This window comes from Agelaius tricolor, unplaced genomic scaffold, assembly GCF_023055355.1.
Source record: "Agelaius tricolor isolate 1412-34295 unplaced genomic scaffold, bAgeTri1.0.p SCAF_23, whole genome shotgun sequence".
Lineage (NCBI taxonomy): Eukaryota > Metazoa > Chordata > Aves > Passeriformes > Icteridae > Agelaius > Agelaius tricolor.
This window is the reverse complement of record NW_027269283.1, coordinates 9,308,716-9,334,389: the sequence shown is the minus strand read 5'-3', so window position 1 is coordinate 9,334,389 and position 25,674 is coordinate 9,308,716. Positions and strand designations below refer to the sequence as shown.

The 25,674-nt window shown below is 44.1% G+C and overlaps 1 protein-coding gene across 2 annotated transcripts in view; it reads left to right on the top strand.

Moving 5' to 3' along the window:
* The window catches only part of CDH4 (cadherin 4), a 423,750-nt gene that overhangs the window by 341,509 nt on the left and 56,567 nt on the right, over positions 1-25,674 (top strand). For both annotated transcript variants that reach the window (XM_071447094.1, XM_071447095.1), the window contains one exon: positions 2,496-2,668. In XM_071447094.1, the coding sequence (XP_071303195.1) occupies positions 2,496-2,668 (173 nt within the window). The remainder of the gene's footprint in view (positions 1-2,495; positions 2,669-25,674) is intronic.

Sequence of the window (25,674 nt, the reverse complement as noted above, 5' to 3'; positions counted from 1 at the left end):
AGCCCCATCTCCCTTTCTGGAGATGTAGGTCAAATACTGCTGAAATAGTCCTTTTTCTCTAGAGCAGATGTGCTTAGTCCAGTCCTACACTGCAGGAAAGGAGCAAAAGGGTCAGAGAAAGAGTGAAGGAGACCTTCTGTGCTCTCCATCCACAGTACAGCTGCTGTCTCCCATCCCCTCCCACCAGAGCTGCAGCCTGGCAGGTTCCCCCACCATTTCATGCATGTGCTGGTTAATTTTGGAACCTGCAGTACAGTCTGAGACATCCCACATGAGGAGGGACCACAATTTTGGGGTGCCCTTGTCTGAACCTGGAAGTCCAAATGACTTTCAGAGCTGGTTTTTTGCGCTAGAAGTGCCTCATGAAATACCACCTGTTTTTTGGAAGACATCCTAAGACTGCACATGTCCTAAAATAGATTCTGTTTTCCCCTTCCGCTTCTGTTTTCATTAGCCCCAGGTTTTGACATTCTGTTCAGAGATATTTTCAGTATTGAATGCATTAAGATAACACAAATTCCAAATCAAACATCTCATTCAGCATATTTCCTATTTAAATTTCTCCTGTACATTTTCCCTGTAGTTATCTAAGGGTTGGTTTCATTATTTGTATCAGCTGTCTCGTGATAACTCGTTTTGCAAAAGAGCAAAAAACGAATGCTTGTAGAGAAAATAGAGAAAATTTGTTGCTTGCACAGCCTTGTTTCAATTCAGTGTTCCTTCCGTCTTCTGAAGTTTATTGATCGGGAGAATGTTAAAGTTGTTGAATAGTTTGTTTTCATTTCACAAATGTGAATCAGGATTATTGCAGAAAAACAGGAATGTATTCATCATTAAGATTTGCTTTACACATTCATTTATTTTTTAATCTATAATTCTTATTGAACTAAGAAAACTCACAGGAATATATGTATCACCACTGAGAACAAAAAGAGCCTGATTGAGGCAGATGGAAGAGCAGCAAACACTTCACACAACTGCAAAAATACAAACTTCTTCTGCACTTCTGCTAATACTGAGAAACACTGGTTTCCCAGAGTTGGGAAAGGTGCTGGGGGGATTTCCTACGTGCTGAGGGGCTTAAAGACACTTGGCTAAGGTACCAAATGCTGCAGCCATTCAGAGCATGTGGTGTTTTTCAAGTCTTTTGCAAATAGATAAAAGCTCTGCAGCTCTCTGGTCTTCCTGAACTGGGAGTGTGGTAGCTCCCAGTGTGACCAGGCTGGGTGTGCCAGAGGAAACACAGCATGGTGCTGATGCAGCCACAGGTCCTCAGGTTTGTCCATGGCTCACATCTAACCCAGAGACCAGAGCAAACTCAGCTCTTCTTGTAAAGCACGTGTGGCTCCATCTGGAGTCAGCTCAGGTTCTTGCTGGGACCATTTGCACCTCTCCAGCATGGCAGGTTCATAAGTTGGTCTGTGCTCAGACTTCCCAAATGCACAGTGTTCGAGTGGCACCTTCCCTCTTTTCATGGATGCTGTTGGGTCTGGTGATCACAAACGAGGTTATGTCTGGTTTTGCTGTCTCTCTTTGCCTCCCACTCCTCTTCTCAGGTCTCATATCATTATAGTCATCCACTGTTGCAGATTGCTTTGTGCCAGCAGTGTGTGCCTGCCCTTCTAGTCATTCCCTCCCACCAATACAAGTGTAAAGCTGGGCCCTGTGAGCTCTGGGGGGGTCACAGGACCATGCAGCTGCAGGAGTCCACCCAATCAAGTAACATCTTTTACGCTCCTAATGATAATTTCCCACTTTAGCAGAACACCCTGCTGCCAGACTCCAGTGCTAATGAGCCTGTCAGTGCATCAGTGCACTCCGACATATCGAGAATGTAGGGATTTGTTTTTTGCAAGGCAAATGAAGACACTGATGATTGGCAAGAAACAAACCAACAATTCAATACATCACTGGCCACACATACCAAATAATTGATTTTCTGTCCTGCTGGGCAGCAGCTGTTGTATTTGCTCTGCAGAAATGGATTTTTTAATCCTGGAGGGACAAGAAAGGTGGATGTTTCTCCAAGAACTGGAAGCTGCAGGCAGTTGCTTCCTGCACTGGGCATGGGCATGTTGATGGTGTCCTTCTGAAGCTGCTGAGAAGTCTGATGGGCTTTCCACTATTAAATTCTGCTTTTGAATGCATGTGAATGCAGTGATTGGATGGGAAAAAAAATCTCCTGTGAGAATCTGTGAAAATTGCAGGACAAAAAATGCTGCCCTAAAACTTGCAATCACTGAAAGAATTAGAAGTTAATCATAGATACCCTCACATAACTTCTCTCTATCTAACAGTTACACGTAATCATCATCCCTCCAGATCATCCATCTCAGCAGTGTTGCTATTTCCATAATCCTCGCCTCGCCTGCCTGGATTGAAGTGAGCTGCCTATTCCACAGCATTTCTGAACAGAATGCATGCCCCCAGGTCAGTGGGACCACAGTGTGCTCTGCACTGAGGTGGCCCTGCTAACTCTTCTTGCCTTGTTCCAGGGACTTACGTGATGACGGTGACGGCGAACGACGCGGACGACGCCACCACGGCCAACGGGATGGTGAGGTACAGGATCGTCACCCAGACCCCCCAGAGCCCCTCCCAGAACATGTTCACCATCAACAGCGAGACCGGCGACATCGTCACCGTGGCTGCTGGCCTTGACAGGGAGGTGAGTTTGGAACCATCTCACCAGGTGTTTGGTGAGGGTTGCTGATGTGAAAAGCACAAACCCTGTCTGGTGGGGAAGATGAAACAGGGAAGCCTTATAGATATGATTGCCTGGCAAAAGATTTTGAGAATATGGAAATTGTAAACGAGATTGAAATGAAAACAAGCTTTGAGATACCTTAGTTACTGATCAACTGGAAAACAATGGTATGGCCAGCTGAAGGTTTTTGATGAAACAATTTGATGAAAATTGTTTGATTTTTTGATGAAACAATACCCTCTGCTTGCAGACAGGTCCAAGGGTCAGAGCAGACCCTACTAGCTTGGCAGAAGGGGTCCAGAGAGTAGTTTTTAGGGTTTAAAATGTAACACAGTATGATAATGTAATGATTCTTATGGGTTGTACGTAAATGCTATAGGATTTGTATATTGTACTAGATTGGTTAGTGAGAATCAGAATATTCAACACAGAAGAAGATTTATTGTATTGTAAAGGGAACCTCGCTCTCTTACGCTCTTATCCTCTCATCCTCTCTCTCTCTCTCTCTCTCTCTCATCCTCTTTACCACTGTCTTTACCTCTCTTGGGCCTGCTCTGAGCTGTGGCTGGCAGCTCCCAGCAGGACCCCTGCACCCACACCCTTTGCAATAAACCCCAGGTTCCACGACCTGGCTTCAGAGATCTCTCGTCTCTGTCCATCCTGACCATCCTACCCCTGACACTCCTACCCCTGTCTTTAATGCCAAGGCTCTAAAAGCTGCAGTTGAGGTTTGGAGATCACAGTCTTTGCTTCGGCAGCAACTGTGGGGCGTCGTGGCTTTGATGTGATATTTTTGTCTTAATCCATATCAGTCAATGAAACCCTGAGAGAATCTTCAAACTACAGGAGCTGATATTTTCCTTTCCTAAGTTTGTAAAACCCAAAGATGTAGAAAATACTCCAGGAAGCATAGGGGGATGAATAAATGGTCATTTGTCCCCCCCTTCTGTTGGGGGGAGATAAAGTGACAGACATTTGTCACCCTTTCTAGACCTGTCTTTCTTAGTTCTTTGCATGTGATCCCTGGAAAAGGAACACAGCCTGCACTTAGCAGACTTCATGTCCTTGTGTCATTTCCAAACTAGTAAAATGTCCTCCAGTGATTTCAGGTTTGTGTGGTGTTCTGCCTATAATGCCTCTTCTTTCTGGAATTTTACAATGTGGAGGTTTTCCAAATGCAGCAGAAATTTCACTTTTACTGACAAAATAATACTCTGCCGGTGTAAACTATATAATGTGATTCTCAGAGCTCTGCCTCCTCTAGTTGGGGGTGTAGTTCAAGACAAAGCATTTATGCCTCACACATTAAACAAAAATCAGTGCAGTGTCAGTGGTGGGATGGAGTGAGTGGGGAAGGAGGGGATGGGGTCAGTGGGTGTAAAGGGAGAGAACCCCAGAACTTCAGTTCTGTTTTATTCCAAATTGGAGTGTGCAGGTGATGGAATTCAGCTCAATGGAACTAGGAGAGCTCTGTGGACCAAGTGATGGGAACAATGGGACACAGAGAGTATGGAAGGAAGGACTTGCTTAGTCTGAGGCTCAGATGTTTATTTTCAGACAGTCCCCAGAGCCAACACATCCAGTGGGAGACTCCAGTTTGGGAGAGCCCCGTGTGCTGCGTTTCTGGGAGAAGGCACCTGAAACTGGTTTTGTTCTTCTTTCTCTCCTTTCCTGACCCTGTGGCAATGTCAGGGCAAGCAGGAGTCGTCCCCAAATACGGGCCTGGGACCCAAACTCTGAGAGGTGAAGCCTCCAGAACCTTGGAGATTTTTCCCATGCCCCTCAGACCAGCAGCACACTTTTGCCCCCACTTCTGGTGCTGTGCCAGGCTCCAGTCAGGAGACATTCCCTGCCAGGCATTGTGCCCGTTTCATTCCCATCCCTGGGGCTGCTTTTTTGCTTCAGAGAGCTTGGGGAGGAATCCCAAAGGCAGCTGCAGAGAGCAGATAAAAGCCCCAGCAGCAGCACATTTGGAGCCCAGGGGCATCCTGAGATGATGGGATGGGATGGGATGGGATGGGATGGGATGGGATGGGATGGGATGGGATGGGATGGGATGGGATGGGATGGGATGGGAATGCTGGCTGGGAACAGCCAGGGCTCACCCTCAGCACCATTTCAGGGTGAGCTGGCCCAGGGAGGACGTGCTGTGTGGAACAGCTTTCCAAGGAGAAGGTCAGGAGAGCAGAGAACTTTCCGGGTGTGAGGTAAGGAAGCAGAGCTGGGCGAGCAGGAGGAGCTCCAGCACCTGCTCCTTCCCACCTGATGTGGCAGACTCTGCAAGCACAACCTAGGGTGGATTTGACCTTTCCCTGCTCCTTTTATTCCAAGAGCTGGGAAGTTTGCTGAATCTTAAGCAGGTAGATGATCCCAGGCAGTGCCGGAGCCTGCGGCAGGCTTGCAGTGGAAGAGGAGAAACAAGTGCTGGAGAGATTGCTGGCAGCCCCCAGGGGGATGGTAGCAGAGTACTCAGAGAAGAAATTGAAATTCTGGCAGGAAAATGCTGATTTTATGGAAATGAAAGAACTGTTACTGCCCCCCTGACATCAGTGGGGGCCAGCATTTGAATGCTGGGCGTTACGGGCAGAGAAAGGTCGTCAGTTTATATTAATTTCAGAAACACAGATTGGGATAACTTGGTGGGAAAGAGGTTTTAATCTCAGCAAATCAGCTCAGAAAAGAGGCAGGTGATAATTAGGGGGAAAGGATAAGTCAGAATCTCTTTTATTGCTTCTCTCATTGCATCTGAAGTATTTTAAGAACTTGCAGGGGAACCATGTGCTTCGTGTAAGTTCCCTTGTGCACAGGGTCCAGGAAATCACAGCTGGCACATTGTGTGTGGAAATCTGGTGCTGACTGTCCCAGGCTGAGTACAGGGGTGGGCAGGGGACACTTGGATCAAGGCAGAACAACCAGCTCTGGGCATAATCCTGGGGCTGCCCTGAAGGTACAGGGCATGCTTATTCCCAGCTCTCTCTCCTGCTTTCAGGATTGCATCTGGAATTGGCAAAACTTCCTGGTTTATTAACGTAAAGTGATATTGCATCGAAGTTGAAAATTGTGTTTAAACACCTCCATTACTGTGCCACAGACTGGTTTTTTATTTTTGTTTGTTTTTCCTGAAAACTTGAGGAAGCTATTAAAGGAGTGAATTTGGGGTTGCTGCTGACATTTCCTTGTCGTTAGGAAAAGGAGACGAAGAGCAATATTTGGAATGCAGATTTGTGTAAATTAAAATGTTAACAAATCTGACCTATTCAGCTGAAACTCCTATAACCAAGATAAATTCCCTGGATACCAGTTATTTCTCCAAATGCTTATTGACACATTTATCAGTGCCTGAGACATGATTAAGTTAAGCTGTGGTGATACAGAATGAGGTTTTCAGTCTCCATTGGACCCTTTTCCCTTGTTTCTGCAATGCAAAGCAGGCATAAAAATAACTTCTGGAGCTGTTCCATATCTGAGAGACAGGTCCATGTTCCAGATCCAGCATTTGTCTTTCAAAAGGGAGAAAAGTCACTTCAGAACTGGTGTTCCTAGCTCAGCATTTCTGTTGCATGCTCACTGAATGAGATTTCCTGATGTTCCCAGCATCTCCACTTAAATATTGGTTCTTTGCTGGTTTCCTAAATTACCTTCAATCCATGAAGGAATGAACTGGATGAAGTTTTAGCTTATTTTGTGTCAGGACAAGTGTTTTTGTTTGACCAGTGAGAAACCTATTTAAAGACCAAGTCAGTATTTTTGCTGCTGTTTCTAAACCCCCATTTCCATAAACCATGGAGGAAATTAAAAACTCAGCCTCTCAAATTATGCTGGTCTCTCCTAAATGTGCCTGACACTGAAGATAGCACAATCAAAAGCCAAAATACTAAAATATCGATGGCTTTAAAGTTACCTTACCTGGTTCCTATTAATCTGGATGTAAATATGGTGACAATGCTCTGTGTCCACTCACTCATTATGACTGCATTTAATTGAATGGATCCCCAAGGAAGATAAAGTTAATTGGACTGCACTTCATAAAAATTATTAAAGGAAGACAGTTTAGCAACAGCCTGATGTAAGCCTGGATGGCTGAGGGTGAGAAATGCCAAGGGTGGAACAAAGGAACACCCATCCCTTGAACTAAGGGGGGAAATTATAGGGATTTAGGGTCATGAGAGGTTCAGAAGTGCATTCAGACAGCCAGGTTTGGATGAGAAGGTTAAAAGCAGATACTTGCTGCAGGAAAACATTGGAGTAGCCTAGGAAATCTGCAGCTGATTTAATGAAATTAGGAGGGGAAAATCGTGTGATGGTGGGAGCACAGAATGTGTGAATTACAGGGAAGGCTGTGAATGCAGGAGATGAGCATGAGGCTGTGGCAAAGTTCAGGGGTAGGAAGGACCGTGGCAGCTGATTTAATTTATGGCAGGCTGCTGCAGGAGTGGGTGGCACTACACGAGATGCTGCCAGACTAACGGCTTCATTTAGCAGCACGTCTGAATTCCACATTTCATTAATCTGGGGGGCTTTTTTCCCCACTGGGAAGAAAATTGCAAGAGGTAAGAAAGGGTCAGGTGAGTCTCAGACACAACAGAACATTCTTGTTTTTGTTTTCCATCCTGAAAAGTAACATTCCTCTGTCTAACCTTGCAAAAGTGACCAGCTCTGTTCCGCATGTTTCTTTGTTCCTTCCACTCAGCCCAGTGTCCCAGGTGGGATCAAGCCCAGACTGTCAGTCTGATGGTGCTCCTGGTGCAGTAACTCAACCTCATGACCAATTTTGATTTCTCTGGTGGCAGAATATCTGTCTCAGTAGCACAGTAAACCTGCAGTGGGACTATAGGATAGGCAATATCATCCTCTGAAGAGCTTCCCCTAAATATTTTATGAACACGGACTTTGAGCAAGCAGGAGGGAAAAAAAAAAAAGGAATGAGAGAAAAGGAGGTGATTGATCCCAGGCTCTGCTGGCAGGCCAATAAATGTTGAGACATCTCAAATGTCACCCAGGTTTATTTGAGATAATAAGTGTTTCAGCACTGCGGTGCTTGTAGTATAATGTTGCTAACTTTTTGAGATGTCCCTTAGAAAGGAGTCCCTTCCCAGCACATTCATCTGGTGCTGGAGAAATGAAGGAAGTCAGGAGCACTGAGTTGCTTCTTCCAGATTTCTGTATGTTTGTATTTCTTTTAAAAGTGATTGGATCTCTGCTGCTGCAAATGCTTTTAAAAATACATGAAATCCGATTCTATGATTACTGCACTTGGCTTTCTGAAAACGTGATGTTGCTGGTCCTTCTCAAGTGAGTGAAAGATAAAAGGGAGAGCCTGCCAACAACTGAGTTAGAGGTTTATTTTATTTATGAATGAAATGGCAGAATTTTTGTGGGGAAGAGGAGAAGTTCTTCTTATTAGCAGAGACAGTTGATTTCTTTTCCAAAACTCTGGGTTTGGTGCAGCTCCACATTTCTGATAGTGCAGAATTTGAAATGTTATGTTATAGGAAAAAGAAAAAAAAAAAAAACAAACAACAACTGTACACTACTCCAAACACTGAGCAGGGATGGTTTTTTACTATCTGCAGTAACTATTTTGGGTACATTTATCTCCAGGTCATTGCAATAACTTTTCAAAACCTTCTTGTTCATTCAAATGCTGGCTGGGAGTAAACAAGGCATTTCCCTGGTACAGAAATTACTTTAGCCATTGAGATTCCAGTGAAAAATTCCCATAGATAGACATCCACTAGTCTGAGATTACCCAAATACAGTGGGTTCAGGCTGGGTTTGTCTCTTCCAGCCAGACAATCATCCAAGTGTAGCCAGCAGGTAACTCAGGCTGAGCCTGGCTTTCTGTACCAGAAAACTTCCCCCTGACAGTGGAGTCCAGCAGCTCTCAATCCTTCATCCACCCCTGGAATGCAGCAAAAGGAATTTATTCTGTTCTAAATTACCATGGCCCATGGTAATTACTTCCCTCACTGCATAATCACTGTGATGTTCTGCAAAGCTGCCTCTGCTGCTCCAAGCAGGGCTGGAGGAGCATCTGCTGCAGTGTGAGGCTGAGGGATCCCACACCACACCAGTGATGGATGAGTTTACCTGGGCACATTGTCACTCATGTGTGTGTACTGACAGAATACAAGGAATGAGGGAAAGTGACATCTAAATGGCTTGACTGCATCCTGAGAGCTCCTGTTCCCATTTTCCTCAGTCAGATTAGCCTTCTCCGAGGAGCAGAGAGGAGTAATGCAGAATTGCTACAAGCATGTCACCTTCTGACATGCACAATCCAACATCCACCCTGTTTGCTATTTGTATCTATTACAGGAGTTCTTTAAAATGAGAGGGATTCTGCTTTTCATGTTCTTGTCACTGCTGTTTCCAGAGAAGAACTAAAACAAGGTTGTTAGGCTCTGTGGAGCCATGAGTATCTTGCTTTTCAAGATGAACTTCCCATATCACTGCATCAAAACATGCAGAAAAATGCCTCCACAGCTGAACTCACAGGAGGAGAACCAGAGTGAGGCATTAGTAATTATTTTGCCAGCTAGGCACATCCATTTCTATGAATTTGGACCACGAGTCCTTGTATTTAGCTTCCAGACTTGCAGGCTCCCCAAGTGACTGGGATGATGAGGGACTGGAACAGACCTCCAGGGTTAAGTGGCTTTTCCACTTCTCACAGCATTCAAGCAGTGATTGGGAGTCCTTGTGGAACATGTCTTCAAGGCAGTTATAAACTACCAGAGTCTTAGCAGGGATAAGCAGGTAAAATACTTCAGCATCCTCTTTCAGACTGTGTTTTACTTGTCCCTTCCAGCCTTGGCCCTGACGTGTTTCTGCCCCTCTGCCACTGAGGAGGAGTTTGTCCCCTTGCTGTCACACCCCTGGCTCTGCCCTCGCCGTCTGCCTGGCAGCCACGTGCCATCCCAGGGATTTGTGGAGCACAAAGTGACTCTGAGGGATGAAATCCACTCTGTGCACATCATTTCTGGTGAATACCACCTTATCCCTGATACCTTGTAATTTTTCAGGGCCATGTAACGAAAATGTAAATACTGAATCTTTATGTATTAATATGCCTGAAATCATTACTTAAAGATAAAACTGGTTAAATTATTCAGTTATAAAATTATCCCATTTCCACAGCAGCATATCCTGTCAAAGGAAGAGCTGATTAGCCATAAGCTGAATTTAGCCAGCAGATTTATGCTGGATTCTGGTTTATGTTTCTACATTGTACATAGGACTGATTTGAGTTTGCTCCATCATTCCAGTGTATTTCATTTTCTCATTATAGACAAGAATGACCTTTCTCAGCAAATTATGGTGAGGAGCACTACCACTCATCAGTGAAGAAGAATCATTTTATTAACCCTGTTTAGTGCTTTGCAAGTGTGTTGTGCACTCAGTGGAGGGCCACTTGCAGTAATTTGAGATACCAGAAGTTAGCAGAGGGGAAGGGCTCAAATCTGCTCTGAGCACCGTTGGTCTAGCACTGCTTAAGGGATCCCTCATAGCTTTGTTGCAGGGTGGGAAAGATGTGAGCAAATCCTTGTCACAGAAAGCACACCATTTGTTTTAATAAAGAAGGGAACAGTGCCAGTGGTTCTAAAACCTTGTCACAATTCCCAGAAGGAATATGTCTCCTCATTTGTGCTCCTCAAATGGCAGTGCCTGTGTGTCTTTCTGGTGGGTGTTTCTGCAATGATCTGTACCTTTTGCTCTTCTGCATGATTGCTGCAGCTCTCTAAACAAGGAGCTGGCAATCAGTTTTAGAGTTCCTGTGTGTGGAAAGGGTTTTTTGATTATTTTTCCTTTAAAAAAAGCCTGAGAGCTAGATAGACTAGTAAAACTGATAGAGGAAGGGCTCTGAGCCATGGCCTTGGAAGAAAATAGCATGAGTAGGAAAAAAAGAAAAAAAGTGGATATGATAGGAGACACTTTTAAAGAATAAAAGAGCTTTCCAAAGAAAGAGGCTGGTAAACAGCTTGAAACCTGTGGGAGTCCTATGAGCAGACAGAAAAACAGCCATGGTGTTTATCTCCCAAAAAGGTGCACCAGGAGCATGATCAGGACACAAGTGCAGCAGGCTGGAGATCCCTGGCTGTACGAACTGAGACTATGTTGGCCCAATTTGGCTGTGAGTTTGTGTGAGCTCAGCCTGGCTGTGTGATCTGCTTGCACCCATCTTGGCCCTGTCCTGTCCTAAGGCCTTTCATTTTTATTTTTTAATAAAGAGGGCCAAACAGAGCAGTAGGGCTGGGTTTACTGCTCTGCTGTGTGGTGTTCAGCCCTGGTCCCAGTGCACCCTGTGTCCTTCCTGAGGATGGGCACAGGAGGATGCTCCAGCCTCAGAACTGTAAATGGAAACCTGCAGCCAGTTTGCATCTTCCTTGGAGCCAGTTCCACCAAGAGTGAGTCCTGCCCTTTGGCTGGGACTTCCTCTTTGAAAGGAAGAGTTTCCTCCCACTCAGGCAGTGCCTATGACACTATTTACTGCCTGCCAGAGTAGCTCCCAATTTGGTTTTTAAATTCTTTCTCCCATTTGGCTTAAGACTTTCTTCATACACCTGGCTTGCTTTCAGTATTGCCAGTATTTAAATGCTGGAGCCTCTGGAGGAGACTGTACTGACTCACATGTGGAACTGTAATGGCTTTTTATTCATATTTGGGTGAGCTGTTGAAGAGATATTACCAAATTGAAAAGCTGCATGATTTGGGGTTGAACTATTCAGATAAAACAAAGCTTTGAGTTTAATTGGATCCGATTATAGAGTCCAAGCAAGAATACTGACACCCCACCTAATCAGTTTCCTTCTTTTAAATATGGAAATCTTCAGAGCCTCTCCAGTAAGAAAATTCCACATATACTAATAGGCTATAGATCCTTTTCTTTCTTCACACACATTTTAATATGTTCAGAGAGTTCTGGTACAGTCTGGTTGCACTTGTTTCAAGTTCCTCATGAAATCCCACCTCTGACTACAGTGGGATGGTTTATACATTATTCAGTAGTAAAATCCCAGCTGAATAGGGAGGAGGGAAAAAAAAAGTTAAGTATTGGAGTGGAAAGCTCACCAGGTCCTTAGCATAATCTCTCTGGTTCAGACCTGCATTTCTTTTTCTATTTGAGCTTGTCTTACAGTGGAGAAGAGTGTATCATTCCAATTTCAGATAGAAGACTACCTGCTCAGCTCAGGCAGATTTAAAGTTTTTCTTTTGGTACATCACATACTTTCCAACAGCCCCTTCCCCTCTCTAAAGGGATTATTGTCTAAATCTGCACCAGGTCAAGTGAAATAATTAAACACAAGCTGGCTCCACTAATTAACTTATCCACAGACCATTGTCTGTTATTAGCATTTTAAAGAGAGACTTTGTTAACTCCTTCTTCCTAGGCTTAGTACTACTTTTTTTAATAGCAGAATTCATTCCTGTGAGCATCTTTGGCTCTATTTCTTGCTTAAATATTGTCTTCAACACATTTGCCAGAGCATGAGTGAGTTTGTGGGATGTTTCACCCTGCATCAGTTACTTTTCTTAACTGGGCATAAGAAGAAGAAGGCAGCTTGAATGCAAAGGACTGTGACTGTCAGAAGACCAAATACAGTCTCTTGTATTCTGAAATATTCTTAAAATAGGAAGTTCTCAGTGTAAACAGCAGAGAGGCTGTTACATGCTCTGTAAAGTATAATTTAAATTGTGATGTATCTGGAGTTTTTATAGTACATCTCATCTGGAACAGTGTCAAGATCGTGGCGTTTGTATTTGCAGAGGATGTAATACTTCCAAAAATACAGAAATGTGTGCACAGGGACCAAAATGTGGGTGTTTGCTGTTCTGCATCACGAATCCTGTCTATTTCCTTGAGTTCTGTTCTAATTAGTACCCAGAAAGGTGGCAGAAGGTGGCTCTTTGAAGGGGAGGACTGTTCTTGTTAGACACTTGTGAGCATCACTGGGCTGGCTATAAATAATCACAGCATCAGGTACTGAGGTTTGGGCTGTTCTCCATTCACTGCAGGCTGAGAGAGGACTCATGGATAAGGCCAGCAAGGTGGCACATACAGGCAGGATGGAGCTGTGTGTTTCTCTTCCCAGAATTACACATTAAAGCATCTAGGAGCCTGTAGTAGCAGAGCTGAAGCAGTGAGGCAGTTTGTTCTTTTGTCATGGTAACCTCACCATTTTTCTTCTAATTTTTAGGCTAAATATTTTCCTTTCATTGTTGTTCTGTTATTCCAGTTTTCTAAAAAATTCTGAGGACTTTGTGTAAGAAATCCTCATTAAATAGAGTACATGTCAGTACAATCATGTTTTATTCAGGCTATTCATTTTTTGCACTTAAAATGCTTTCTGTTCTAAATGCCTTTCCAGAAAAATAAATGTGGTTTTCAGTTAAAGTAAACAGGTCACATACTCAGTGACCTTAAATCTGATGGCTCAAATTGAGAAGAGGAACTAATTGCATAAAAATGCAGTGACTCATATTATCCAGATGTTCAGTAAGTTGGTCTTTCCAACTTACTTATACATGCCTGAAAAATAAATAGATTGTAGCTTCCTATTCATACCAACATGGAATTCACCTCAGTTTATAGGGAAGGATTTTGTTTTAATGGTTCAAGGTTTGGGTAGATGCCCAAGGAGGGGTGAACTGACCAGGCTGATTGCAGCTGTTTGAGGATGGGAATCGGGGTTTGTAAGTCAGTAACAAATGACTCTTGTAGAAGTGGGAGGCTTTTCTGCCAGGTATGTGCTATTCTAAAGGGAGGGTTTGATGCCACCCAAGCAGGAATATGCCAAATAAAATGCCTTCTTAGGAATCATAGTGGTCACCTTCTGCGGAGAATTTCAGAGAGATCAGAGGAGCAGCATCCTTGTCTCTTGAACTCAGGGCCAGCCCTGTGGTTTGCCTGCAGCAGAGTGGAGCTGGCCCAGCCCCAGAGATCTGCTGTGATCAAAATACCCTACCCTATATTGGTGTGTTTTGCTCACAGGGGAGCCTGTGCTGATGTGCAGTAGTAGATGAGAGGATACTCCAGGCATTACTCATTCTGGAAGTGGTTTGTTTTGGAGATGTGTATGTTTCTGCAATTATTTTAGCCATTAAACTTCAGCCCTGAAAATGCTTTTATCTTGGCTGATTCCATCTTTTTGTGGCCATGGCAATGGAGAGGAGTGTGATGGGAAATGCATTACTAGGTTTGTAAATTATGTGCAGTTCCCTCCCCCCTCTGTATGTTTGATATCAGAAGATGATGTTTGACAGAGAAGATAATGAACAGTATTTGCTGGTAAATCAGCAGCTAGATGTGGTTTGAAAGAAAGCATATTTGGGCATAAAGAGACAATCTGGAAGGTTACCAGTGCTGTGCACTATCAGAAAATCTGCTCCACAGATGAGCAGCAGAGCAGCTTCCACCAGTGAGTGCTGGAGAGGAGCTGGGTGGCCTCATGACTGCAGGGTATCAGCTCTTGACAAAGCAATTGAGCAAACTTCCCTAGAAAATAGCCTGCAGGGTAACCATCAGAGGGTTCTTAGGGTAGGCAGCCCAACCCCAGCTCCTTTGGCCATGGCCACCTCCCTGAGAACCCCTAAAGTAAAAAGTGGGACAATCTCTCAGATCTGTCCATCAGATTACATATTGAAGCATCAGCAATCATTTATGCAGATGATCCTAATTAAGCAGGAAGCACCCCACAACATTTTCCCCACCCCCAGATTAGGACAAAATAATGATTTTTTAGAATTGTAATTACCAGTCAGAAAATAAAATCTGGAGAGATTTAGCATTTTTGTTTTAATAGCTGCAAAAATGTCGCATTGATAGTGGTCTTTTAAAATGATGTTTGACATTTTGAAAGATCAATTTTTGTCAAAGTTAGCTCAGACCATTAAAACCATTTTTAAAAGGACTCTTTTGCAATGTAAAAATAAATTCCAAGTGAGGGAGAGCTTTCAAGTGCCCGTCCTTGGGAGCAGTTTCACTCTTAGCATCTTGTGATGAAAAACCCTTTTGTCATAATATTCTCCACCAGTTTTCATCCTCAGGCCCCTTCAGTTCTCTGTATGGTCTCTGCCACTACTGTCATCCAACCATATCAAAATGGGTATTTAGGGATGTTCTTCTGAAAACTAATTCCAGTGTTTGCAATAAGAGCTGCTAATGTAACTCAGAGTGACCATTGCCTGCAGTATCAGCATCTTCAAAGGCTGACTGACACATTTGAGAAATGGATTTTGTGCTACTCTGCTGACCCCAGACTCTGTGCCAGGGCAGTTCACAGAGGGGCACAGTCCTTTCCATACAAGTTCCATAGGGAGTAAGGAAAGCTAAATTACAGACCTCATATCCAGATGTGCAGGGGAGCGTTCAAGGAAAATGCATCAAAAACATCTTGCAAAAACTCATTTAAAGTTACATAAATTATTGTTTGCATTTTCTCATGCAGTTATTTTCAAGTCTAACCAGCTGTATCTGATTGAAGCGGCCCTAAATAAATAGATGGTTACATAAACACAACATTTGTTTGGGGATTTTTTCCCAATAAGGTCTGGGCCCTGTTTGCTTCACAGTGTTGCACAGACTGTGAGAAGGAGGTGTCTGAATTTCAATGGGACATTTTGACACAGAAAATCCCATTCTTAGTATGTTTGGAGTTTCTAAGTCATATGGTGACAGCTACCTTAAAAGAAGACACAGTAAATAATGTGGCATGTATTTTACAGAGAAATTGGAATGCAAGCCGAGAGTCCAAAGGGGTGATCACATTTCATTTCACGTTTTTCACCCCATTTCGGTGCATCAAGCCAATGTCTGGTGCATGCTGATGCACTGAGCAGGCATTCTGCTGACAGGCTCCCCAGCAGCATCTTGGGCTGCTGTTGGGAAGGGCTGGTGTTTGCAGTTCCAGGAAAGCCCTTTGTACCATCCAAGGTGATAACGCCTCACTCCCTCCAACCTGTTTTCATCTCACAGATCAATTACCTGATAAAGGGTGACCCTGGGCCTGGCCTTGGTTACTCACTGCTGCAAGTCCAGTCCACAAAGTTCAGAAGTCCTTAAAGCACCACTGAAATTCTTTCTAGCAGGTCCCAAGGTTCTATAAATGAGGAAATAAACAAAGGGATTCAAGGCAGAGATGCTCGTCTGTGCTGTCTCTGTTCCAAACCAGAATAAAACATGAAAGAATAATCTGAAAGATGTGACAGTTTTTATTGAAGAAATAATCAGAGAGTCACTTATCAGAATCAGGAAACCTGCTTTATCCTTTGTTACATTATAAATAAGAATTATATTTGTTCTTGGGGAACAAGCCTGAAGTACACTGCAAGACGTTATTATGAGTGATGCACTGGGAGGAACTGAATAAATACTGCCTGTCTGCCCCATTAGGTGGTTTTGTTTCTTACATTTCTCTGATTCCTCTACTAGGAATGAGTTGTTTTATCATTTCAAAGGTGTACTCAGGGGTGAGCCATGATTGGTTTGCTTTTTGGGGCCTGAATTCCAAGCTGACAGAAAGGAGGATGCCAGGCAAGGAGAGTGGTGGTGGGGAGGAGGCAGGGGCTGGGGTCTGCAGGTGTGCCCCAGCTGCTCACTGTCCAGGTGGGCTCTGCTGCTGCAGGGAGAGCACTGCTGGCCAGGGCAGCCCATGGTGGTGTGGAGGAAACAAGAAGGAACAGGAAGATAAAAGGGAGAAACAGAAACAGAAGGAAGAGACATTTGTAGGGGTAGAAGACTAAGGAGGGTGGAAGAGAGGAGTTTACTTTCTCCACTCTTGTAAACTCTTGCAAAGGCTGTTACCTCTGGATTTGAAGGGTTATAGAGAATGCCATCCTAGGCAGAACAACACACATAGTGCAGCATCCTCTCACGATCCAGGCATCTGCCAGAGCTGCAGGCACGAGCTCTTGGAGCTGTGTGTGCCGGTTCTGTCTCGCGCTAGGTGATTAGATGTAAAATTACACAGTATCATCCCAACTTGGAACATAAAACCACTTCCATGCTCTGTCTTGACTGTTCATAATGTTTCTTGGCAGAAGTTGTTGCAGACACCAGCTTTCAATCCTTCCAAATTAAATGTCAGTTGATGGCAGCGCCATCGTCAGCGGGAGCGTCCTGCTCGTCCCGCTTCCCCCGGCTCTGCACCTCCTCAGCTGGCTGATGAGCAGCTCAGCTGGGAGCAGTTTCGGAGGAGATCTTTGACTTTCTTTGGCTTCCCAGAGGAATTCATAATTATTTCCTCCTTTATCATGGAGTGCAGCTGGAGTCTTCAGCTCCATTAGAACTGCCCTGGTAATTTCACAGTGTGAAATTTACAGCAAACTAGGGACATTAACGTTAAATAAATTTATGCAACAGCAACCCTCACCCAAGTCATTAAAAGTGTGTGCAGTTTTTAATGGATGCTTCAGCATGGCATTTGATAAGTTTGTTCATTTCTTTTCCCAGTCTGTTAATTATACATACACACACACACACACACACATATTCTTCTGCCAGAGGTTTTGGTGGAAGCTGGCCGTGGCCACGGATGTCACTTCCTTGCAAACACTTTAAACGTGGCTGTAATCCCAGCCTCAGTGGAGTGAGGAGAGGCTGTCATTAAGGGTGGATCTGGAGGGGGAAGTGTGACAGTGTGGGTCTGTGTGCAACTCCAATAATCCAATTGAACTATGCAGTGATTCCGAACCACGTCTATTTGAGAAGACAGGATATCATAAAGGCTGCTAATATGGTGGAAAATTGTATTAAACTGAGACAAGACAAAGTTGATTATGTGCACAAGTAGTGCAGATGTGCCTGGCACTGGTTGTTTATGCATATTGATTGATCTTAAATACAGCAGAGCAGGGCATGGGATGGGGTTTCTGTGGTTATTGATTTTATTTCAGCTCCTTGGGCTGTCATCAGAGACTTTCAGATCCGACTGCCTTGACCTATACAAGCCCTGATAAGGAGGCTTGATGAGGAAGCAGGCACGGGGCTGATGTCCCTGCTGGGTGTGTCCTTTGAGAAGCAGAGATTCAGGAGCAGCCCTGCTTTTCAGCTCCGTGGAGCTGGGGTTTGGAATTCTCTGGGAAGCTGCAGTTGGGCTTTGGGGCTGCCTCACTGATGTTCCAGCGTGGGCTGTGAGGAGCAGCCTGGAGTGCTCACCAGGGTCACTTTGCTGCGTGATCTGCTTCCCTTCAGTTTGCTGAAGGAGGAGACTTGGTTTCCTAATTGTTTAATTTTGGCTTCTCTAAACCTGCTGGAGCAGAACTGTTGTTTTTCCACCTCTCCCACGTTCCAAGCAGTCGAGCTAGAAACAGGAGGTTTTCATCCTGTTCTTTGGTTGTTGTCTCATTCCTCAGGAGTCTTTATTAAGACAGTTTTCTTCAGTCCTGCTCTGCCTGGAGCCACTGACCTCTGCCACCAGGCAGCCTGGCTTCCATGGGCTTTGTGACTCTGCTGGCACGAGCCATTTAATGGTTTCCAACTGAAAGAGAGCAGATTTAGATTAGATATTACAAAAAAAGTCTTTACTGTGAGGGTGGTGAGGCCCTGGCACAGGTTGCCCAGAGAAGATGTGGTTTCTCCATCCCTGGAAGTGTCCAAGGCCAGGTTGGACAGGGAGCAACCAGGGATAGGGGAAGGTGTCCCTGCCCAGGGCAGGAGATGAGCTTTAGGATCCCTTCCAAACCAGGCTGTTCCATGGTTCCATGATTCTGTGATCACTGGCATGGAGCTTGAAACGTGATGTGGGAGCCAAAGACCCTGATTTTCTAATAAAAAAATATTTAGGAGTAGAGATAATTAAGCATCTAGCAGTCAGGGAGAAGGATTTGTGGATGTTTGTCCTGGGAATTCCCTAATATCCCAGTCCTGAGGGTTTTATGGGCATCCCCACCTACCTTGGCTGCATCCTGAGCTCTGTGCAGGTGAGTCTGCTGACACAGGTGAGCTTTCATGATTGTGCTTCAGTTCTGAAAGAGGAATTTGTAAGCACGTTGAATTGAATGCATATAATTTACCTTGATTTATATTTGAGCTGAGGTGAAAGAACTCTATCTGTGATTATAGACATCAAAGACAATATATTGAAATTCAGTTTTCTAATGTACACATCATTTATCAAATCTCTGCCCAATAATGCCAACATTTGCTGCACAGAAATACAACGTGATGGATTACCTGCTTCCCACCAGCTTTCTGAAGGCCAAGGAAGATAAACACAGGATTCTTGTAGAAATGCCAAGTTCAGGCTGGGGAGAGAGACTGAAATCAAAAACCCCAGGGCAGTTAGGAAAATTCATGAGCAGCATAATAATTTCAGGGACCTTACAGTCCTCAAAGGAAAGGAGTTTCTTGGTTTCTTGCTGTCACCAAGAGCACGAGCAACCCACCTGCTGCAGGCAGAACGTGTCACCTTTTGCAGAATTTGGCCTGGTTTAGTGCCTCCTCTTGGGATGCTAAAGATCTAAAAAGAAACCACATTTCCTACATCTAAAGCAGCAGTGGTCTGGACTTGGATCCATAACAGCCAGATTTTGCCTGGAATCTGAAAAAGAAAAAAAAAAAAAAAGCTTAGAAATGTGAATTTCAAATTAAAACCAGGAAAAAATAAATAGCAGAAAACACTTATTTCTTGCTGAGCTTCTATTCAGTTCCTGCTTCCTGTGTTGACAGTGTAAGTTATACTTGGGCAGGAAAAAAAAGGAAGCCCACAAACATAATTGCAACCATGTCTAATTAGGCAGAGCTATGTAAATTTAGCGTTTCTACATGATTATAAATGTCAGGAGAGCCTTAGATAAGACATGAGAGTTTTGAGTATCTCTTGTGTACCTAGTCTAAAATGTCCTTATTGCTAATCCTATTCATCTGGAGTTGCTTCCTAATTAGAATATTTATGGGCTAATAAGGAGGTGAACAAGACACTCCAGTTCAGTTCCAAAGGTGAGAGCAGGGATTCATTAGACTCGGCGTCTCTGTTTTGATTGCTGTACAATGTAATTAACATTGTGCTAGACAATCATTTTAGATTTACCTTAACAACAAATGTTTAAGAAGATTCCTGCTGTTCTGTCTTTGTGCCTTGGTCTGCTGAAACCAAAAGCAGGGATGTCAGCAGCTTTGAGAGATTTGGGGGTTCCTGGATGGGCTTTTTTTTTGCTTGTTATATTTTCTGAACTGTTTTGACCTCAGTCTGTCAGTTACTGATGTTTCTGAGTTTTGGCCATGCCAGCTAAAAGTGAATCTGGTTTGCATATTTTATGAATTCATGTTTTATAAATTTTATATCACTAGGACCTGCTTTATAGGAAATGCTTACTTTGATATTTTGGTGGGTTTTTTTCAGAATTTTCACTCGCATGTCTATAACCAGTGACCTGATATAAAACAGAATTTTTAAAGTCAGACATAATTCAGCTGGTTTTAGCTTATACTACCATGAAAGCACTGGGAGTGCCTGACATTCAGTGCCTGACTCTCTAATTTTTCTTCTGGAAGGTTCGTCCCCACCAGGAGCCCCACTGAGCCCAGGCACAGCAGCAGCAGGAAAAATTCCTCCTGCATCCAGACTGAGAACCAGGCAATCCTGAGTTCCACCCCACGGGGTTGTAGAGCTCACTGATCCACCCCTGTGTGAGGATTGGGGTGCTTCCTTAGTGGGATCATCCCTTCTCTTCCCCACTGAGGGAGGGTCCAGTCGTTGCCACCCATCAGCTTGAGTAGACATCTTCCAGATTTCCTCCTGCTGCCTCCTCTGGCTTTTGCAAGATGCTTCTTCCAATTTGCCGCCAAAGCTCCCGTTGTGAAGGGCCCCTCAGGGCTGCCTAAGGGGAGATGCTCTTTTCCTGAGCCCAAGGGGCACCTGGGAGGGTTGTCAGCCCCAAACCCCTGTGGCATTGCTGCTCAGGCCAGGGAACACGGGGGCAGCTCCTGATGGATTTTAGAAAGGACACAGAGTTTCTGTTCTCCCTCCCACATCTCTCTTTACTTGAAGCCCCACTTCTGTCTGCAGAGTTCTGCAAAGCAATGGCCATAATTAATACAAATGCTAAATTGTCCCCTAAATTGTCCCCTATTTTTGCTAGTGCTGTGGCCAATCTCAAAGTCAACTCCTTCCCAAGGGTAAGCTGATCAAAGCAAAACCTGGGGGGCTTGATCTCTTCCCTTTCCTTTCCATACTGATCTGGTTGTCTGAGAAAACAACGTTCTGTGGCTTTAAAGGTGTGATCAGACAAGTTGTTAAGATGTCAAGTCACGTTACTTCAAGTCTTCTCTGTATAAATTACAGTGAGGTACGGTGATCTCATAAATAATGATAAATATAGCAACATTCTACTGCTGATGGAAATCATTATCAGCCATTATCAACTTTAATTAATATATTCACATTATTCAAATCCAGGTAGAAAATGTTCTTTGGCATCAAGTCGAGAGGAATATGGATTGTGGCTTTTGTGCAGCTTGAAAAGCAGCTGGCAACAGGGGAGCAGCTCTGGGGAAATATTTTGTTTAGAGTTAGGGTCCAGCATATTGATTGTCCCATAAATGATTGTCCCACTTTCCATGCTTGTGTGCAAGGGCTGGTAGAAATCATGTTTTCCAGGGTTATTTCTTTCCTTGGAGCACTGCTCCTGCACCAGAAGAGCTTTTTGTTGTTTGTGGCATCTCAGTTGTCTCCGTAGCAACCAGGGTAAAGCTGGGGAATACACGATTGAAGATGCTGGAGATGAGTACTGGTAGCAAATGTTCTTTAACATGAAAAATGAGTGAAAACAAACAGAAAATATGGGCTAAATAAACCTCTGCTAGTTCTAAATTGAATGCTTCTTGAAAATTTCCATTAGGACTTAACAGCTCTTTAAATAAATAGCCACTGTGTCCCCTTCCATCTGAGGCTTTCCATCTGTTGATTGTCTTTGTTTGCTTTTTCTCCCATTTTGTGAAAATCCCGAGGCCCAGTCCTGCTGCACACCCAGCCCCTGGGTACAGGGCTGAGCATTCCCTTCCCTCTGGAAAAGGAGCTGAAAAACAACATCAGATTAATGTACCCCACCTGCCACTGCAGCAGCTACCCCATAAAACCCTCCATCCACCCCTCCTGCTGCCCCTGGAGCATGGTCAGAGCTCTGTGTGCAGCTTTCCAGCACAGACAGGAGGGTTTGTTAGAGCAGGAATTCCCTGTTTATCCAGGGCTGTGCTCAGCCAAGGGCAGAGGGCTCTGCTCCATGCACACAGGAGAGCAGAAAAAACTTCCTGAAGAGATGCTCCTGCATCCATCTCATCCCTCTGGGCCTGCCCCTGCCCTCTCAGCATGCCAGGAGCCCAGACAGATCATGGCATCTCTCCATAGGCAGTGCAGAATCTCTGGGATAACCCCTGTCCCTCAGACGTGCACCCTCTGCTATCCAGAAGAATGTGCCAGCCTGGTGTGGTATTTTCTGTTCAAAACAGAGCAGTGAAAGTGGGGTCTCTGTGGGTGTGCTGTGGTTTCCATGGGAAGGGCTCCCATCAGTGATTCCCTGGGCTAATGGCTTTGTTAGAGACCTTAATGACTCAGAGTAAGGACCTGTTGCAGCTGGTGTGAGGTAGCACTTTGTTTCTGCTGGCAGATAATACATCCCTAAATCTACACTGTTCTTATATTTCCTATGAGAAAAAAAGAAATGAAAAATCCATACAGCTCCCATTAACCAAGAGAGAGAAGTAAACTGCTGTTAGTGGGGTGAGATAAAACCTTTTCACTCTGGGACACAAGTGTGAGTCCAACTTATGACAAAACTAAATACATTTCATGATCTCACCTTACTCCCCACAGGGAGTCAGTCCATCTCACAAAATTCTTCACACACCCTTATCACAGCCTCCAGCTTCTTCTGAGAGACCAAGGACCAGAGTCGTAAATCCATTTGCATCCTGCCTGAAGAGGATGGTCCCACCAGCTCCTCATGGAGCCTGCTCTTACAGCCCTGCTTCTTTCTTGCAGTGAAGAACTTCAGCTTCTGGTTCTTCTCCTCTCCTAGCATGGTTTTGTCTGAGAATTGGAGGAAATACAGCAGCACACACACAACATTTAATTAGTTTTAAGTTCATACACCTGAACCTGAGGTGAGGCTACACAGGAGCTCAACACTGCTGCTGTAGGAGCAGGAAAAATGGTGATTTGCTTTTCCAAAGGTACATGTCTCACCAGTATTTTGGAGAGTATTAAACTTAGAATCTCATCAGCTCCTCCTAAATCTGATGCAGGGCTAAGATGTTCAACTGGATCCTGAATAAAATAGGGATGCAGTTCTGGGGATGTTTCCCTCGCATTGTTACAGGCAGCTGAGATTTTGGAGCATGGACCACAGATGAGATGGTTTCATTTAAATTCCACTCACAACCAAAGCAAAAATAGTTTGTTTTGAGGGAATTCTTTATCCACAGTGTCTGTTTTTCTTTGCAATTGCCAGAGATTATCAGTACTGGAATAAGAACTGTTGTTTGCTATTAACATAGCCTGAAAAAAATTCCAGCTCTGAATGGTACCCGTCAGAAGGATAAGACACCCCAGGTTTATTGCAGGTGATGACTGGCATGAAGCCATCCTGTGGAGGGACTGAAGCACTCTAAATCCACACCCCAGCTTGTCTCACAACAGTTTTTTATGTACCTGTACCCTCAGGCTGCAGTTACATTTTTGGACTGGTTCTGTCACTGATGCATTGCTGCCCAGAACATGCAGTCAGTTTATCTACATGTGCAGGAAGTTTCTTTTTGGAGTAATTCTGCTCAGGGAACTGATGTAACTCAGCACAAGGAGTGTCTTGCACATAGAAACAGGTCTGAGCTGGGGGTGGGGGGAAAAGAAGTAACATTGTGAGGGTGGATTTAATCAATACAGTTTTACTTCTATGCATAAAGGCTTAAAACTGCATTCAGCATCTCCAACTGGACTCTGCAAACCAATGAATCCCTCTGAAAAAAAAGAGCCTTAATTCCTCTGCCTCTTCCCCATTTGAGGAACAGGAATAATTCTCAGCTTGCAGAAGTTTAATGAGTATGAATTTGTCAATATTTATGTCTACAAAGAAAATAAAATATGCTGGCATTATTTATAGCATTTCAGTAAGCTCGTCAGAGCAGCATCATATATGATCAGGTCATGGGTTAACAAGGATTAATTATCTTGGCAGAATTATGCTTTGCAATTTTTCATTTCAGTCTGTTACTTTTGAGTATTTGATAATGTAGCCTACTAAATTCAGGGTCATTTTGCTCCTTGTATGAAATTCAGCACTTCCCTACATAAATGTTTTTTAAGCGGAAATGTAGCCAGAGCTGGGGAGTGCTGAAGTGCTGAAATTCCTCTTGCAGCTAATAGCCAAGAAACTGCTACATTCCTGCAATTTTGTAACTGCAAGAGTTGCATTTCATCACATAAAGGTGGCTGGCAAGCTCCTCTTTCATTCCTTGTGGCAATGTGAAGTTAATTCCATACTACAGGAACCTGGGAGGTTGTCAGGGAGGTCTCTGCAGTGCCAATTCCTTTATAAAATTTCCCCTGCTACGATGGAGCCTGCTCCTGGTCACTCAAAGGCCTTTGACACTTGCACAGATCCTGCACATCCCTTTGTTGACAAAAAAGCATAGAAATTAAATGCTGTTTGATTAAGGCCCTGATCTGGGAAAATTAAATTTTGCCTTCAATTATTGCAGTGGCTTCTGGCTGCTGCTCCATCCTCTTGTCATAAACAGTCACCAGAAAGGGCCCAGGGTACCCTTCCAAAGGTCTCCCTGTACAGCTGGGACAATTCAGGATTATCAAAAATCCTTCTTGGTCTACTCCCTCCTCTTTCAAGTTAATAAACAGAGCATTTAATTTCACACTCCCTATATCAATCTGCTTTTTCTGGAGCTCTGCTCTGCCCAGACCCTCTCCTGTCACTGACATGGGGCAGTTTTCCTGCTGCTCTCTTTGGAGTCTCACCTGGGTGTAAGAGACTCTGCTAAGGCACATCTGATTGAGGTTGACAGGCTCAGTATGGGAAGGAAAACATCCCTGCTCATCACAGCAGCTCTCACAGTGGCACTCTGCCAGCCTGGCATCTCAATCATTTCATTTATCAGCAGTTTTCCCCTTTATCGCGAACTCATTTGTTCCTGTTCCTCACTTGCCCGGTTTTATCTCATGTCTGAAGCCCTCTGAGCAGGCAGGACAGGGAGTTGTACTCTCCAAAGCAGAGCAGGCTCCCTTTGAAAAGCATCTGCAAAACCTCTGAGTCACCAGAGGCTGGGGTTCACACCTCACTGTGCTGTTTCCCTGCTGGGTTTTTGGTTATAATGGAACCCAAAGCTAAGTTTGCCCAAATGCCCTGCAGCCACTTCCTGTGCCAAACCCATGATGGGCCAGTAGAGCAGTCAATATTTTCCTGGGATCTCATTCCCCAGATGAGAATTCTGTGTCCCATTCCCCAGATGAGAATTCTGTGTCTCATTCCCCAGGTGAGAATTCTGTGTCCCATTCCCCAGGTGAGAATTCTGTGTCCCATTCCCCAGGTGAGAATTCTGTGTCCCATTCCCCAGGTGCTGTAGCCCAGAGAGCAGTGAGTGCTGACAACCATCAGGAAGCCCTGTTCTATTAAGGCTGATCTCTGAAAATAGTTCTTCATTTTGGTGCCCTTTCTTTTGTAAGAGTACACGTTATAACCCACTTGTGACTTCTCTCAAATACATTAATACAATGTTTAATAAAAAATCCTTCTTTTCTATTTGTCTAATACAACTGGATATAAACATCAGGATTAGTAGCTTGTAAAAAAGGCTGAGATGCCTCCTTCAGAAGAGTGCAGCACTTTATCCTCCATTAATCCTAGACCTTGCTCAGTGAATTATTTGTACCAATGAAGTAATTGTAGCTGTGTAGCATTTGATAAGTTATCACAAACTTTATTACTGTATTTTGCTCTGGACCTAAGTGTTTTTTCCATCA